The sequence below is a fragment of the Erpetoichthys calabaricus genome, chromosome 2 (genome assembly GCF_900747795.2).
Source record: "Erpetoichthys calabaricus chromosome 2, fErpCal1.3, whole genome shotgun sequence".
In the NCBI taxonomy this organism is placed as follows: domain Eukaryota; kingdom Metazoa; phylum Chordata; class Cladistia; order Polypteriformes; family Polypteridae; genus Erpetoichthys; species Erpetoichthys calabaricus.
Genome location: NC_041395.2, coordinates 194,078,409 through 194,097,118, shown reverse-complemented (window position 1 = coordinate 194,097,118; position 18,710 = coordinate 194,078,409). Strand labels below are relative to the sequence as shown.

Here is an 18,710-nt window from a genome sequence, read left to right as displayed (position 1 = left end):
TTTTTGTTAAGTGCTACAAAAGGCATCGTAAAAGGGTAAACAGCTAAACTAACCCTGTTAAATCATTTCTAATAGATAGATAGATAGATACTTATAGTGTTATGGTAACATTTTAAATTGTACATGTGGAAAGTATGGACCATCTCTGCACTGTTAATTTAACAGTGGTGATTTTACTGTTTATAGTAATATAGATATTAGCATTATAAATAAAATTATATCTGGAAATTACAAGTTCATATCAGCTTTTTTAGGATAACTTCCTGACCTTGATGCATTAAATATTACTTGGATAATTCAGGTTGATTTTACAAATCATTTCTCATTTTGTAGTTAGAAGCAGAAGAAAAAAATTACGTTGCACTTGATGTGGCAATGGCTGTGGAATACATCCATTCCAAGAATGTAATACACCAGGACCTGAAGCCTGCAAACATCCTGGTAGGATATATTTTTTAAACAGAAATTGAAAATACAAGGGAAACAAAAGAGTTACTGTGTTAGTATTGTTTCACTTTGATTCCTCTTTTGTAAATTAAACATGGCCTATTAAAGCTTATTTAGACATTCTTTGTGTGATTCTGTGCTATATAAAAATAAATAGCTGTTTTGGGATGTTTTTCTATATCAGTCACAATCACAATTTTAACATTTTGAATTCTAAGCTTATGTTTACTTGTGTGCAAAACGCAGGGTAAACATGTATTCTGTTTAGGCAACAAACATATGCTTTGTTGATCATTTGTGTTTCATTAAGTAAATTCATTTTAATTTCTGTAATTTTTGTCTTCTAGATTGAAGGCAGCAGCAAAAAGGCCTATCTTACCGACTGGGGTTTAGCCAATGTTCGCGACTCAGTTTCGCTAAGGCAGGGGAGCAAAATATCTGGCCTTTTAAGTGGACCTCTTGGTGGTACTGCTATTTACACAGCTCCTGAATGTCTGCTAACCTATCAACCTTGTTCTGTACATTCAGACATATGGTCCATCGGCATAACATTTTTAGAGCTGTACACAAACACTGTACCATGGTCTGTAAAGACCTGTAAAGAGCTGTGCCAGTTAATGTCAACAGAGGCAGCTCCAAATGCTTTAAACAAATTTGATTCATTGTGCACACAATTAATATGTACATGTTTAAAATATACACCATCGGAAAGAATTTCGGCCTCAAACCTAGTTCTTCTGTTAAAATCATTGGACAACACTGATTTAAAAAAACATTACGGATACCATTGGTAATTACAAAATGAAATATTTTAGATGATGACCTTTGTTTTATTCATCACCAAGAGGAAAATAAAATGTTTAGTTTTTCCTGTCATTAAAATGTGTTGTTAAATTATATACTGTATACAGGAAAAAAGTGCATACAATTATATTGATGATGTTGTTGTTCTTGATGTTATGACTATAGAATTCTGATGCAAATAAATAATTTCTCTCCCAGAGAAGCAAAAACAGCCATCTAAGTTGTACTCAACAAATTCATAAATGGTGCTTGATTCTCCTGCCACAAGGAACTCTAATATCAGTGCAAGTTCATAAAATTAATGGACTGATAATGGTTAAACATAGATTATGGAAGGATACAAAAGGTTCTATATAAATATCCTCTGGATTATTTTAAATTGTTATAATGGACCTTTCTATGTGTACAGGCTCAAAAAAGTATGATTAAACCAATTTATTTTCACAACAACAAAATTTATTTAGTATGAGAAGAATTGATGATTTTTTCATATATTTCAAAAGCCTGTACAAAGTTATCTGGCTCAATCAGATTCATTCTGACCATAAGGGTTGTGATGTGATTTGCAGTCGTTAGATAGGAAGCCACAGCATCATCAACTGAATAACCATCCATTGATCTGGGGAGAGTAAACACAGTGGAGCACAACTGCCTGAAAGCAACATTGGCCACAGTCAGGGTTGCTCCCTTTTCACAAGCCATAGTGTCTGCATGCTGCTGAAGATCATCATCAATTGTGCACAGCAAATGTGGAGTTCCTATTTATGACAAAAAATAAATGAGTGGAATGATTAAACAGTAAATGAGCACTCTTCATAATACCATATACTGTATGCAAAATACATATAATAAACAAAAAACAGATTAGACAATGGGTTAGGTTTGGCAGATTTTATTATCTCAGAGGGAAATTTGTTTGCAGTGGTAAAGTATAAAAGCACAGAATATTGTTACACAGATACAGGAAAACAAGCCAAGACTAATCACATGACAGGAAGTCAGTACACACTCAAAAGGCACACACAAGATTCCTACAAAGAAAAATAATTTTAATAGTACCTAATAACTCTTACAACTGCTGGAATTCAAAATGCTTATAACTCTGGGAATCAAAGACTTCTCAAAACTATTGATATTAAAATATTTAGAACCTTAATCTGCAGCCTTATGGCAACAAATAAAATGTGGGAAACAGAAGGTTGCCCTATGTGAAAGAATTGAGCTAACCATCTAACTTTTTTGTGGTGTAGTTCAGTGAGAGAGAAATTTATTGCTTCTTTTGACAGTATTGTTTATACAGTTTATGTTCTTCAAGGCTGAAGTTTTTGAGCTAACTGATAAAACCAAATGTGACAAAATAATTAATAGTTGGCTTAAATATGTTATCATAGTTTTGTCCAAAATAGTTTAAACATAAAACCTTATAAGGTAAGCATGAAAATAGATTTGGATAGGCTGTGTTTAAAGATAACATTACCGGATGGAGGACAAAAATAAAGCATGTCTGGTTTTCCAAATGGTCCTGAAGCTAGAGTCTGCTTACGAATCCTGTGGTTGTTCTATTCAATGCGCTCAGAGTAAAGCTGCCTTTCAATTAGAGGTAAAAAGCAATATTGGACACAGTGTCTGAAACAGAATGAAATGTATAAAAAACATTTTCTTATTAAACTGTTTTATAGTGATGTAGACAACTATCCTAGTGTATCCAAACACAAGCAACTGTGAATAGCATGGCAGTCTTGTTGTATTCTCTCACAGGTACACACAGTTACAACATTCACCAAAACTTCAGGATGCCAAGTAACCTAAACACATGTAAATGTGATGCAAAGGAAAACACGTTTCTGGAAAAAGCTACTCTTATATGTGGTTAACATGAAGATTCCATATAGATAAGTACCAGCCAATACTTCCTACTGGCAATACAGTAGAGCTAAATACTGAATCATTATAATGCTCAAAAATACAGCATTTTTGCTGATTACTTCATGAGGTCCTTCACAAAAAAAGCATCTTTATTTCCAAAATACACTGACTCATATTTTTCAATTTTCAGATGCTCTTCCATCATAGGCTGCATTAATAATGGAGACGAGTCAAGAGTACAGGATGTTTGTAGAGGACTTTGTCTTGTGGTGCCAGGACAACCTGCAACTCAGTATCAGCAAGACAAAAAGCCTTTGAGCAGTCACCATCCGGGGAAGGACGACGTGGAAGAGGTGCAGAGCTGCAAGTACCTGGGGATTCACGTAACCAACTGGACTGGTCTGACAACACAGTGTCTCTGTACAAGAAGGGCCAGAGCAGAGTGTACTAGCTATGGAGATTCAGGTCTTTTGATGTGTGCAGCAAACTGTTGGAAATGTTCTACCAGTCCATAGTAGCCAGTGTGGTGTTCCATGCTGCAGTCTCCTGGGGAAGCAACCTGAGCACAAAAGTAGTACAATGCCTGAACAAACGTATCAGGACAGGCTGTTCCATCACAGTGCAAACTCTGGGCACACTGGAAGCTGTTGTAAAAAAGAGGATTGTGGCAAAATTGGATGCCATCATGAAAAATCCCCTCCAGTAGGCACTGTCTTGGGGTACTTTTAGCCACAGGCTCATTCTACCATGGTGTGTTAAAATGCACCTATCGGGGTCTTTTCTGCCCACTGCTATCAGGCAATTCAATGCTTCCACTAGGGGCACTCGTGAAGTTGTTTTTGAAATATCTGCACAATACACATTATATTTCTATTTGCTTATCGACTGATTGATAGTTTGGCTATATTATTTATCCTGTGAGTCTGCTGCTGTATGTGTTTGAATTTTCCCATGGGATTAGTGAAAAGTCCAGCAAAATGACACCTTTAATTGGCTAACTAAGAAGATTACAATATGCAAGCTTTTGAGGAATCTCAGGCCCCTTTACATCTTGCCTGAAGAAGGGGCCTGAGTTGCCTCGAAAGCTTGCATATTGTAATCTTTTTAGTTAGCCAATTAAAGGTGTCGTTTTGCTGAACTTTTCACTACATTCATAATGGCTAACACGGTACAACACCCTAGTCCCATGGGATTAATAAAATTAATCTAATCTAATAGTATTTAGTTCTTGCTCATCCTGTTCTTTAAACAAGAATTCAGTCTCCATTATGTAAATATAATTTTAAATTGAAAAATAACAACTAATAAATAGATAAGCATTTACATATATACTGTGTATATGAATCAATTTATATATATATATCCATCCATCCATCCTTTATCGAACCCGCTATATCCCAACCACAGGGTCACGGGGGTCTGCTGGAGCCAATCCCAGCCAACACAGGGCGCAAGGCAGGAAACAAACCCCGGGCAGGGCGCCAGCCAACCGCAGGGCACATGCACACACACACATGGGACAATTTAGAATCGCCAATGCACCTAACCTGCATGTCTTTGGACTATGGGAGGAAACCCACGCAGACACGGGGAGAACATGCAAACTCCACACAGGAAGGATCCGGGAGGCAAACCCAGGTCTCCCAACTGCGAGGCAGCAGCGCTACCCACTGCCACCGTGCCGCCCATATATATATATATTTTAATAAATGTACAATACATACATATGTATGGGATTGGATAGTTCCAAAATTCCAGCTTCCACCATTGCCTGTCAAAAAGGCAAAATTTCTTAGGTGTACTAAGGGAAAAAATGCTAACAATACTATATGCAATCATTAGTTAATCAAAGAGACACGTATTACATCTACATTACACACCTCAAAATGTTTTTGCCAGAAAGATATCCATGATTTTTTTAGGTATCCATTAAAGTACTCTGCTCGCTTTTAGAAATAAAAACAGAATAATAATATTGGTGATTTTTTCCCCCAAAATATTAAATTCAGTCATTTAAAATCCTGTCAGCAAACACTCGCAAGGGATATTGTCACACATCATATTACTTGTGATAGGATTTATGAAGCAGTAATTAAGCATGTGCATTTTCCTACTGTACATAGCTTTTTCATCTTTAAAGGTAAAGCCACAATAATGAAATATAAAACAATCTGGTATTTTTTTATACTTACTTGATTATGTATAGACTTCCCATATCTGAAACTGTTAACTCCTGCTAAGCTGTCATGGTGACAGTATCTAAAAGACATCTGTATAATGGCAACTAAAGAATTTTTACAACCCCTATCTGCTCTCACAAGGCGTGGACAACCTACAGCCATAGCAATTCAAAAATAAATAAAACACAGTAATATAAAGCACACAGCCAGAAAAATGCTCTATAAAATATTAAGAAAATCTGCTAACAATATACAGCTAACGAAACTCATTTATCATAGGAATTAGCTGGAAATGAAAGTAAACGTTTCACCATTTTCTGTTTCCACAGCATCAAGAAAATATCTAGCAATGAAACGTGGATTCCGATTGGAGGTCCCTGCATGTAGCCATATAACACGTCTTGAATATCTACATAAAGATATGAAAATATGCAAAAAACATACATAGAGAATATAAATATTAACAGAACAGTATTGATCACAATAATACCGATTCAGCTTGTCTCTACATACCCATCAATACACAGATGAATCCAGATTCCATAAAAATGCAATTTATCATTTCCTGCAACAAACAAAATTCAATAAATGAACCCTGCAAACACAGTAATAACATTGTATCCACATTAAAAACAGTGGGTTTAAAGTAACTTGTAAGAATCTCAGATTTGACAGTTTTGAACTTTCTATTCTTATCATATGGATCATGTACATTACAAAAAAAACAAAAACAAAGCCAATATAAGACATGCCATCAATGTGCCAAGTGTGATTGGGGCCTTTTGTTGAGTACTGGCATCTCAGAATTTTGCGATTTCCTGGCTGTCGTCTGTGCAGACCCCTTGCATCCAACTGACGCATTACTTCATGTACATCATTTCTACAGAAAAAAATAAAATAATTTTAGAAGTCACATATTTAAGGAAGGGAATGAGTGTTTACTGTTAACCAAGTAGTCAAAGAAACAACATAAATAATAGATAAAACATGAAATATGCTGTAGAATTAGACACAGGATACCGATAGCATGGTCGAATTCCTCTGAAGTCCCTCACACGTCTATACATAGCTCGAACACCTTTCATTGGGGGCCACTTTTTTAATTCACTCTAAGATACAAAAATCATTTGGATTTCATTAATTCACTTAATGATCACCTCCGTAATCAAGGAGTCAGTAATACTGGTACCTCAACTGCAGCAAAAATTTCATTTTTGGGGCGGTCATTACTCCTCCTAAACAATTTCATTTTGTGCAAAAGTCTTCTCAGTTGGCGATCCCTGAAAATGTTACAGAAATTAACCATGTCCTTCTGTTCTTTAAATCTTAAAACAATGCATAATATTTGTAATTGGTGGAACAAACTTTTATGTTGTCGTCATCTGTTGCGTCAACTCACTAAGAAATATATTATGAGATAAAATTTGATAAAAAATAATTTGCATAATGTTTGTTCTACCAAAAATTAATTTATAGACTGAGAAAAATATTAATGCTTAATACTGAAGTTTTTACACAATACACCCTAAGTGAACCAATAACAATATCATATGGTACAATGAAATTTGGAACTAAAAATGATTATGAATGGCCTTTCCCACAGTATAAAGATATAATCCAAAATCTTATGAAAAATTTATGAAAATATTTAACTTACTATATTTTTCCTCCTTCAAACACTTCAATTACTTTAACCATCTCCTTCTGAGTATACCCTTGCTCAAATAAGTTTCTGATAATACGCAAACCTATGACATGAAACATTTTGTTACCAGAACTGTACATACTAATTCAGATTTTTAACAAAAATGTATTTTATTCAAACAGTGTGCAAAACATATTAACTTCCTTACGGGATAATTCATTGTGAGGTATGTTTATAAAATTTAAATTACATTACAATTATATTATTAAGGCTAGTTACTTACGATTATGGTTCTTTACTCCAATGACATGTGAATCTGTGATACAAAACAAGATATGCACAATAAATGAACACATTAAATACATTCTGAACAATACATTTTACTGAAAAAATAACGTCTGTAGAAAGCAATGCATTTTGTTAACGGGTGCAACTGTTTAAATATTTTTAACAACTGGCAAGTGGTTATACTACTGATAGTAAAGTATCTATGTTATGTTTCTATAATTACATTTTAAATATCAATGTTGTTTATTTTTAGAGAACTGAAATATTACTGAAGAAAAAAAAACAAAACGGCCAAATGGGGCTATGCATACGAACTTAAAAGGTTTAAATAAAACAGAAATATACACCTTTACTTTTACTTCCTTGGCTTGTAGAGGGCGTATCCTGTAGCAAAGCTCTAACTTTTTCATGAAAGCCCCTTTCAGTCAATAAGCCTGAAAAACAGGTGTAAATACAGTGACAACAAGCTACGCAAACCCACCAAGACATGGAATCGATTAAATCAAGGAGCTGCGCTACCTTCTTCCAGATCGGCCCTAAGGCGTTCATATTTTTCCAAAGCAGTTCTGGTCTCCATCGGCATCTGTAGCTGAGTCGAAAAACACCATCCCATACTATTAATTAATGATTAACACATTTCTACATGTATTGTAAGCATACAATACAACTGATAATATGTTGCGCTTATTTATCTGGTGTAACGAAATTTTCGCGCATTTAACGGCTGAAGTCCGAAGTGGTTTGTGCCCTTCAGAATGAAAAAACTTTGCGTTCACCTTTTTAATAAAAGGTGAGCTTTTAAGCCTGAGAAATCGCCCCGTAAATGCACACATTTTAATGCACGCGTGTTAATATGTATACTTACACAGTATTAAAAGACACTCAGTAATTAACGTCATTTACCTTCGTTCCCGCGTTTGAGTCGTGCTGTAAATTCTTACTGTGAAATATAATTGACAAATATTTTGGCAAATGAACTTGTGAAGAAGGTGGACCTAGAGTTTTACGTCACTTCCTTAACGAAAATGCTGTCATGCAGAGGCATGGGGGGGGGGGGGGGGGGGGGTGACGGAGATAGGAGGGTGGAAGGCGGATAACGGACATCGGAGAACTGAGAGCGGACGGTGGTGGAAGGAGGGAGGAGGGGTGACGAGGGATTCCTCGCAGGGAGGAGGAATATTTTCTCGAAGGTAGTAGGAAGGATGGAGTTTTCTCGGAGGGAGGAGAACTGAGAGCAGATGGTGGTGGGAGGGGGGAGGAGGGTTGAAAGGGGATTCCTTGCAGGGAGGAGGAATATTTTCTCGAAGGTAGTAGGAAGGATGGAGTTTTCTCGGAGGGAGGAGGATGTCCTAAAATGGACACTGTACTGGAGAAGCCATGGAGAATGTTATGCTGCCTGTAACATCATTCAGCATGACCGGTTTGGTGGTGGGTCAGTGATCGTCTGGGGAGGCATATCCATGGAGGGACGCACAGACCTCTACAGGCTAGACAATGGCACCTTGACTGCCATTAGGTATCGGAATGAAATCCTTGGACCCATTGTCAGACCCTATGTAGCTTATGTCATGTTCAGGGCAACCCTCATGCCTTAATTTATAATAAAAAATAATTAAGGTATCTTATAATAAAATAATTAAGGTATCTTAATTTTATAATAATACTAGCAAAATACCCGCGCTTCGCAGCGGAGAAGTAGTGTGTTAAAGAGGTTATGTAAACATATATATATACATAAACATATATACATATATATACATATCTACATATACACATATCTACATATACATATACAGTAATCCCTCGCTATATCGAGCTTCGCCTTTCGCGGCTTCACTCCATCGCGGATTTTATATGTAAGCATATTTAAATATATATCGCCGATTTTTTGCTGGTTCGCAGATTTCTGCAGACAATGGGTCTTTTAATTTCTGGTACATGCTTCCTCAGTTGGTTTGCCCAGTTGATTTCATACAAGGGACGCTATTGGTAGATGGCTGAGAAGCTACCCAACTTACTTTTCTCTCTCTCTCTCTCTTGCGCTGACTTTCTCAGATCCTGACGTAGGGGGATTGAGCAGGGGGGCTGTTCGCACACCTAGACTATACGGACGCTCGTCTAAAAATGCTGAAAGATTATCTTCACGTTGCTACCTTCTGTGCAGCTGCTTCCTGAAGCGACATGCTGCACGGTGCTTCGCATACTTAAAAGCTCAAAGGGCACGTATTGATTTTTGATTGAAAAACAAACTCTGTCTCTCTCTCTCTCTCTTTCTCTGCTCCTGACAGAGGGGCTGTGAGCTGCCGCCTTCAACAGCTTTTTGCCATGGTGCTTCGCATACTTAAAAGCCAAACAGCCCTATTGATTTGTTTGCTTTCCTATCTCTTTCTGACAGGCTTTGCTCCTGAGGCGCACTCCTTTGAAGAGGAAGATATGTTTGCATTCTTTTAATTGTGAGACAGAACTGTCATCTCTGTCTTGTCATGGAGCACAGTTTAAACTTTTGAAAAAGAGACAAATGTTTGTTTGCAGTGTTTGAATAACATTCCTGTCTCTCTACAACCTCCTGTGTTTCTGCGCAAATCTGTGACCCAAGCATGACAATATAAAAATAACCATATAAACATATGGTTTCTACTTCGCGGATTTTCTTATTTCGCGGGTGGCTCTGGAACGCAACCCCCGCGATGGAGGAGGGATTACTGTATATACATATACACATCCACATATATATATATACATATACAAATTTACATATCTACATATATATATATACATATAAATATAGACATACATATATACATACATACATACATTCACATACATATACATATCTACTTATTGGCTCCTGTATTTAGGATATAGCGGGTTGGATAATGGATGGATGGACATTTGTATGCATAGCCTTATTTGCCCGTTTTCATTTTTTTTCTGTCTTCAGTAATATTTCAGCAAACCTGGAGCTTGTCAATTCAAATCCTGGTACTGACACCACTGTGTGGCCCTGAGGAAGTCACTTCACCTGCCTGTGCTGCAAAAAACAAAAGTAATGTAACAAATTGTACCTCAGATGTTGCAAGTTGCTGGAATAAAGGCATAAGTAAAATAGATAAATATGTATTATACACATAGGAAGTATTAATTTATTTTCAGTCAAGTCATCTGCAGCAAACCTTTATAAATGAGGGTTTCTCCTTTTTCGATAGTGCAAACTGCTTCTTCTTCACTGATGTTTTCTCTTGGATGGCTTTTTTCATTTCATTGAAAATTAAAGCAGCAGCTGCCAAAATATGTAGCTTTCTTATTAATTTTTCAACATTGTGTAAAATAACTTTATAAAGTAACATAAAAGGTTTAACTACTGGTTATCCTTTTACACTAAAATATTACAAAAGAGATACAAAAAAAGTAAAATGCATATGTTCTTTTTCTTTAAGGAGATTTAATATTACTGAAGAAAGAAAAAAAAAACTAAAACAGCCAAATGGGGCTATGCATACAAACTTAAAAAGTTTAAATAAAACAGAAATATACACTTTTATTTTTACTTGCTTAACTTGTGGAGGGTGTATCCTGTAGCAAAGCCCTAACTTTTTTTGTGAAAACCCGTTTCAGTCAATAAGTCTTAAAAACAGGTGTAAAGATATTGACAATAAGCTACGCAAACCCACCAAGACATGGAATCGTTTAAATCAAGTATCATTACATCATCCTTTCTTAAAGAGAAGTAAGGCAGTACTTATAAGCTTACATATATATATATAGACATACATACATATATATCTATATATATCTATATCTATATATGTATATCTATATATATCTATATCTCTATATACATCTATATATATATATATATATATATATATATCTATATATACATAAATATATATATATATATATATATATTATATATATCTATATATCTATATCTAAACCCCCGCGAAGTACTGCTTTTAAATTTTTATTAAGAAGAAATGCTTTTTAAATTGAGGGAAAATATCCCAATAGCAATTTGTTAAGGATCTGTTTTTTTGTGAAGCAGCCTTAACACAGCTTTTCCGCTGTTTTATAAACGAACGCCATATAAAGGTCTTCCTTTTTCCTTGCTTCGCCAAGGAAGGAGCCTTTTTATTAAATCCAAGGGTTCTTCGCTTTTTTTTTTTGTTTTTTTATTACAATTGTTATAGTTCTGTTTGTATACGATGTTGTCAGTTCAGCACTCAGGTTGTAATATGACCAAGCTGTGCAAGCTTACTGTTAAGAATGCAACGTATAGTTGTACATGAGAAAAGCAATCTTGCCTCAAATCAATGGCAACCTTTTGTAGGTCTATGAACTTAATTTAAAGTTTAGGTTTACACGGTGCTTTCTTTCTGAAGTACCTGCACTCATGAATATGTCTGTATGCATCAGTCACTCAAATCCCCGCGCTTCGCACCGGCGAAGTACTGCTTTTAAATTTTTATTAAGAAGAAAAGAAAACCTTTTAAAATTGAGGGAAAATATACCAATAACAGTTTGTTAAGGATCTGTTTCTTTGTGAAGCTGCCTTCACTCGAGTGATCACTTCGAGCTGACTTGCTGGCTAACCATAAGCGTTACCTGGTAGGTAACCACCCATACAATCAGATTGTGAATCAGACTATGAATGCCGTGAATGTAATTACCCCGATCTACATGCTGTCAAATAAATGAACCACACGCCGTGGCGCAATTTTAGGGGCTTCGCCTCTAGCGCTGACGTCCGAGGTTCAATTCCCGTAAGGGAGTGAAGTCAGTGGGTGGTTACCTACCAGGTAACGCTTATGGTTGGCCAGCAAGTCAGGTAACATCAGCCACGGTGCCTTCAGTTGTGAGAAGCAGATCATAGAATGGATGAAAATAGTTTACTGTCAAATAATGCAAAGAGTACGCGACACGTCTTTCCCCCTTATTCTTGGCTCATCAGGCGTACACACTCACTGCACTCGCTTACGGTAATCGAACCTCGGACGTCAGTGCTAGAGGGGCTTCGCAGCGGTGAAGTATTGCTTTTAAATTTTAATTAAGAAGAAAAGAAAACCTTTTTAAATTAAGTCTTAAAAAGAGGTGTAAAGATATTGACAATAAGCTACGCAAACCCACCAAGACATGCAATCGTTTAAATCAAGGTGCAAGTCAAGAAACACCATCCCATAATATTAGTTAATGACTTAACACATTTCTATATGTATTGTAAGCATACAATACAACTGATAATATGTTGCGCTTATTTATCTGGTGTACTGACATTTTTGCGCGTTTAACGGCTGAAATCTAACGTGGTTTGTGCCCTTCAGAATGAAAAGAGTTTGCATTTACCTTTTTAATAAAAGGTGAGCTTTTAAGCCTGAGAAATCACCCCGTAAATGCACACGTTTAATTGCACATGTGTTAATATGTATGCTTACACAGTATTAAAAGACACTCAACAATTACACAGTATTAAAAGACACTCAACAATTAACGTCATTTACCTTCGTTCCCGCGTTTGACTTGTGCTGTAAATCTCTTCCTCGTTTTCAGTTCATGTGATTACGTAGGAGGCGTAATACGTGATGACACAATACGTGACTCCGCCTCCTCCATTAGAGTATATGGACAAAAAACAGGTTCCAGTTATGACCATTACGCGTAGAATTTCGAAATGAAGCCTGCCTAACTTTTGTAAGTAAGCTGTATGGAATGAGCCTGCCAAATTTCAGCCTTCTACCTACACAGGAAGTTGGAGAATTAGCGATGAGTGAGTCAGTCAAACAGGTTCCAGTTATGACCATTACGCATAGAATTTCAAAATGAAACCTGCCTAACTTTTGTAAGTAAGCTGTAAGGAATGAGCCTGCCAAATTTCAGCCTTCTACCTACACGGGAAGTTGGAGAATTAGTGATGAGTGAGTCAGTCAAACATGTTCCAGTTATGACCATTATGCGTAGAATTTCGAAATGAAACCTGCCTAACTTTTGTAAGTAAGCTGTAAGGAATGAGCCTGCCAAATTTCAGCCTTCTACCTACACAGGAAGTTGGAGAATTAGTGATGAGTGAGTGAGTGAGTCAGTCAGTCAGTCAGTGAGTCAGTGAGGGCTTTGCCTTTTATTAGTATAGATAATCTTATATCACAGCTCCAACTGATTTAAAACTCAACTGCAAGAGTCCTGATACAAACCAACAACAGTGAGCACATCACAGATATCCTGCTGCACCTTCACTGCTCCCTGTGCTTTACAGGATTGAATATCAAATTCTGTTATTGACCTGCCCACTAAGGTCCTCTGATTCTGTGCCCCCCACTAACCTGCACTCTGTGGGTGACAGCAGGGCCTTCAGCTGTATATAGCGCCCTGACTGTGGAATGACCTCCCAAAATTAATGACATCAGCTGACTCCATTCATTTGTTTTAACTCATTTGTTTAGGAAGACATTAAACAGACCTGACATTCGGCCCCTTCTTTCAGTTTACCCCCTCTATCTGTCCAGGTACTCAGGGTTTGAATTTTTATCGCAATTTCTGTTATTTGTTCAAGATTTTTTTGTAGTATTATATGTTTTATTTTAGTCTGCATTATTGTCTTTTATTCTATTTGAATGTTTTGTGTATCCTGGATTTATCTTTATTTAGTGATGATGTTATTTGTAGCCAATGTTATATAGGTCATGTTGTTCTTTTTGAATTTTGGGCTGGGTGCTATATAAATAAATTCTGTTCTTATTAGTATTTTTAGTTTTTTTCTTTTGATGGCCCATTGTTTCTAATAATAAGTGACAAAAACTAGAGCAGTTCTATATAAGGCAATTAATATATTGCATAATTCAGCATAGAATATGTATTGCCATTTTCTTCACATACATGTTTAAAAATATTAGATTGGCTTAAATGTTTATTCTAAATTGGTTAAGAACAATATTGCACACATGCATAGTACATTTTAAAAAACATAATCACTTTTATTATTAACGTTTTACTAAACTCTAACGTGGTGTAAACATTATAATTATATTGTATACTCCGTTTCATGAAAGTAAATGAAAAACTATTTTCAATTAACACAGATCTTGATGATTTTAATTTTGTCGACATGTTAAATGGTTCGCACAGACCCGAACACAACATAAATGTTAATAGTGTATTTCACAGAAACGATCCGTATTGTTCAGTTTGATGTATGACACAACGTGATGGCAGAAACCCTCTGAACTTAACAGTGATTCGTATTGTTTGGTCTTTGACCCGACGTTACTTTCCGGGCTTTGCCGAGACCTGCCGAAACCTTCCAAAAGTAATTTTACGAAGTCAGTCTTGAAGCGATGGAGACGTCACTTCAGGGTCTGTAACTGCAGGTCTACAACTGCGGGTCTAAAACTGACGTGACGTATGGTGCCGTGGCTCTTCAAGTGGATAGTATTGCAGTTCAGTGCTTATTGATGACATGTCACACTGAGATATCGCAGGTGTCTCCCCGTCATTATTAGAGGCCGAATTCTGTCTTTCTGCTGGCTGTATACATGGCACGGAGCAAGTTGAGAGCACTGATTCCATGTCCGTGACTAGACCTAGCAATAGTAGGTCTAGATAGATAGATAGGAGTAGCGACTGTGATGCCCCGATTAATGTCTGACCAGTCTCTACCTAGTATAACAGGGAAGGGAGAACTTTCCATCACCACCACCACCAACTTTTTTAACATGCCGTCATGACAGATGTAACATTTGGCAGAATTATAATACTGGACATCCCCATGAATACAGCTTAGATAGGTCTTAATCTTTAGTTAGTATTGAGGTAACACTAGATGGTGAACAACAACGGAAATGTTACTGCCCAAGTCAAATAAAGATGTAAGCTTAAGACCATTAACTAGCACTTCTCCCGTATGCAAAAAAGCCAGAGGATTAGTGAGCGTGTACCACACCTCCCCCCGTATCACCCCTTTGTCGCTTCATGGAGCCCACCGACGTGCATCAGGTTCCACCCGAGTATGTTTTGCATTGTAGTCGCAAGACTCAATGTTAGGGATGCAAGTTCACACGAGTCCCATTCTGATTCTCCCAAGACGGTTTCTGCTCTAAGGTCATCTATCGCCTCCACTAGGGAGATGATATTGATGTACCCCCAGGCCGGCTGGGCGATTTTCTTGGGCAAAGTATGGAGCAGCAAAGCACAGGTTATTTGCTCCGTTATTTGATGGCTCGTTTTCTCGTGTGGTCTTAACCACCTGACCACTTTCACCCATAAATTTACAGCCTGCTTTTTAGTTGCCTTAGCGTGATTAAAAGTCCAGGCCATTATATCTCTTGCCTGCCAACCCAGGGTTCTCCCACCTTTATCAAAAGGATTTTCTTTTGTGGGACGTATAGGAGCACCAGGCTATATCCTGTTGGTCCCTGTTGGGTCAAAGCATACTCAAGCTTTCCCTGGCACACACAGACTGACACTAGCGCAATGACTCTGGAGCGGTACTTACCCATCCGATCCTTCTTCAGTTGCAGGTTGGAGCAGTGTGTCAAGTTGTGTTTTAGGTTCGACTTCCGGTCTATCGAGGAGGTCATCATCCTGACGAATACGCCATTGTGAAAGGAGCAGACTTGACCACACTTAAAAAGGTTTGGGGCAGCCACCCATATATTATCCCTGGCTGCAATGGGTCTGTTTTTGTAGACAGAAGTGTCTCTGATGGAGTCCAGACATGAACTGCTTGAGGTTTAAGAAGATGGTGGTTTTAACTGACAAGACCGGAAGTGACATAGGGGAACCAAAAGTGACCTTCTTCTGACGTCATCGTAGGTGCCGGAACCGGAAGTGACGTTAGCCTAGACACCAGAACTAGAAGTGACAGCACCCTAGGCGCCGGAAGTGGAAGTGACATCTTCAGCGATCTTCAGGTTTTCCCACGGCTGGTCTGCAGAGATAACAAGAGAAGGTTTGTTTATATAGCACAATTTAATAAAAATAATGTACCTCAAAGTGCTTTACAATATGTCAAAAAGAAAGTTATGAGAAAAGAAAAAACAAACAAGGTTAGGTAAGAATAATATTGAATACCTAACAAAGAAAATACAGTAAATAAATAAATAAATCCATTCAATCTTTTGAAACATAAATCAATTATTAGAAGAAGTATCCTTATATAAAAAATTATATTGCAAGTCTCTACAGAGTGGTGTAGTGGTAGTGCTGCTGCCTCGCAGTTAGGAGACCTAACTCCTCCCTGCATGTTCTCCCCATGTCTGCATGGGTTTCCTCCAGGTGCTCCGGTTTCCTCCCACCATCCAAAGACATGCAGGTTAGGTGCATTGGCGATCCTAAATTGTCCCTAGTGTGTGTTTGGTGTGTGGGTGTGTGCCCTGCGGTGGGCTGGCGCCCTGCCCAGGGTTTGTTTCCTGCCTTGCGCCCTGTGTTGGCTGGGATTGGCTCCAGCAGACCCCCGTGACCCTGTAGTTAGGATATAGCTGGTTGAATAATGGATGGATGGAAGTCTCTACAGATAAGTCTGGTGAAAGGGTCAGATAGCAGGGAGGGCAGAAACAAACAAGGAAAACTGCAATTATGCTGGCTTTCAAGATGGCTGACTGTGGAATCCCTAGAGATTCATATCCAACAGAAAGTTCTAGATGATCTCCAATCTGGATTCAGGTAATTTTTTTGTATTGAATTCAGCTCTTCTGAGTGTAACAAATGATTTGCTGTCAGCAGTTGATTCAGGGAAATGTGTTGTTGTAATTCTGTTGGATCTTAGTGCAGCTTTTGGCACAGCTGAACGTGATTTCCTCATCAATCAGCTTGAACAAGATCTTGAAATTAAGAATACTGCATTTGGTTCTTTTTAGGTTATCTGATTAGCAGGACATTTATTGTTACGTTTGGTGACTTATTTTCCTCTGTAGCACTTGTTACTTGTGGGGTTTCACAAGGATTCATTTTGAGACTTGTTCTTTTTCCTTTGTACATGTTGCCACTTTGTACGATTCTAAGAAACTATGATGTTGCATATTACTGCTATGCTTATGATACCCAGATTTACATTTGTTTAAAATCTAGTGAAAAGGCTTAGGTGGCATCACTTTTGCAATGCTTTGGGGACATTAAAAATGGATGGCAGCAAATTTTCTCCATGTAAATGAATCCAAAACAGAAGTTATTCGTTTTGGTCCTTCTATATCCACTAATAGTTTTACCTATACTCTGAGATAATTGACTCCATATATTAGGTCTTATGTAAGAAATCTAGGTGTGATGTTTGACAATAAACTTTAAATATGATAAAGTGAAAAATGCTGTGATAAATGAGCTTTTTTTTCAACTTAAGGCTGTTACAAAAGTCAAGCCATTTTTCTCATATAATGACCTGCAAAAGGTTATTCTGACCTTTGCTTCCTCACACCTAGATTACAGCAATTTTCTTTATTCTGGTGTCTGTCAATTATATTTGTCCCACCTCCTGTTGGTTCTGAATGTGGCTGAAAGGGTGTTAACTGGCACAAGAAAAGAGAGATCCTATCTCACCTGCACTGCACTGTATTCCAGTAGAGTATTAGGTGAATTTTAATGCACTGCATGGGTCTGCTCCTTCATATATGTATATATGTATGGTTAAGCTTCTTACTCCATATTTACCATTCAGGGTCTTCAGGTCCACAGGTCAGTTATTATGTATTCTGGGGACATGTTGGAAGTTTATGGGTGACTGTGCTTTTGCAGCTGTGGTCCCGAGACTTTGGAATGCTCTGCCTTATGAAATAAGAGCCACTGCTTTGAGTAATAGTTTTAAATCACAATTAAAACATATTTTTATTCACTGGACTTTAGCTCATAGTAAAGTGTTCATTCTTAAAATTTGTTTAGAATTTTATGCATTATCATTGTGCATAGAATTTTATTTATTTATTTATTTGTTTATATTATATTTATGTATTTTTACTGGCTATTGGGCTTTTACGGTAAAGTACTTTGGTCAACTTGTAGTTCTACTAATTGTGCTATAAAAATAAAGCTGACTTGACTTGCCATTCAATAGCTCTTTAACAGTTGATCATATTAAAAATCAGTTCCCTCTTTTCTAAATGCTCAAACTAAAAAGGGCATATACAATTTTTGTCTAGAGCAAATAAATAACCAAGCAAATGATCCATTTGTAAAAAGATTCATGCTTAAGCTGGAGTAACAAAAGTCTTTTTAGATGGCATGAGTGAGAGTGGGGCAGACACTTTGTGGGGATCTGTCAGGAGTTGTCCTCAGGAAGAAGGAGGGTGTGTATGCTGCTTGACCATCACATGTCCCTCAGCAATTGAGATGTATGATGCAACTGTGGTGCATTCTGCATGCGTCTAGATGCTAAATTATACTGAAAATATACATCTCTCTGACATGATAAGGATGTTGTAAGTGCCAGATCTGCTGTTTATTTATTTTACACATGTAATATATGTTGTACATTTTATCAGTCTTCTGGGTGAATCCATGTA

At 37.2% G+C, this 18,710-nt stretch overlaps 1 protein-coding gene and 1 long non-coding RNA gene across 3 annotated transcripts; one reads left to right on the top strand and one right to left on the bottom strand.

Annotated features, from left to right (window-relative positions):
* Positions 1-334: 334 nt before the first annotated feature.
* LOC127526502 (serine/threonine-protein kinase pim-2-like) lies at positions 335-1,329 on the top strand. Its single transcript, XM_051922071.1, has 2 exons — positions 335-441; positions 795-1,329. The coding sequence occupies exons 1-2, from the start codon at positions 376-378 to the stop codon at positions 1,239-1,241; spliced, it is 513 nt and encodes a 170-aa protein (XP_051778031.1). The 5' UTR covers positions 335-375; the 3' UTR covers positions 1,242-1,329.
* A 362-nt stretch (positions 1,330-1,691) lies between these two features.
* Positions 1,692-5,839, bottom strand: LOC114644017 (uncharacterized). Of its 2 annotated transcripts, XR_007934006.1 has the most exons (7): positions 5,811-5,839; positions 5,609-5,706; positions 5,310-5,449; positions 4,998-5,063; positions 4,842-4,888; positions 2,729-2,877; positions 1,692-2,009 (listed from the first exon to the last, which is right to left on the bottom strand). It is a non-coding gene; the product is annotated as an uncharacterized LOC114644017 (long non-coding RNA). The 2 variants fall into 2 exon arrangements; XR_003714871.2 differs by having other exon boundaries at positions 5,609-5,833.
* Positions 5,840-18,710: the final 12,871 nt, after the last annotated feature.

Coding starts and splice junctions, on each gene's coding strand:
- LOC127526502 (XM_051922071.1), top strand. CDS start 376: ATGGCTGTGGAATACATCCATTCCAAGAATGTAATACACCAGGACCTG. Junction 442..794: donor TGAAGCCTGCAAACATCCTG/GTAGGATATATT, acceptor TTTGTCTTCTAG/ATTGAAGGCAGCAGCAAAAA.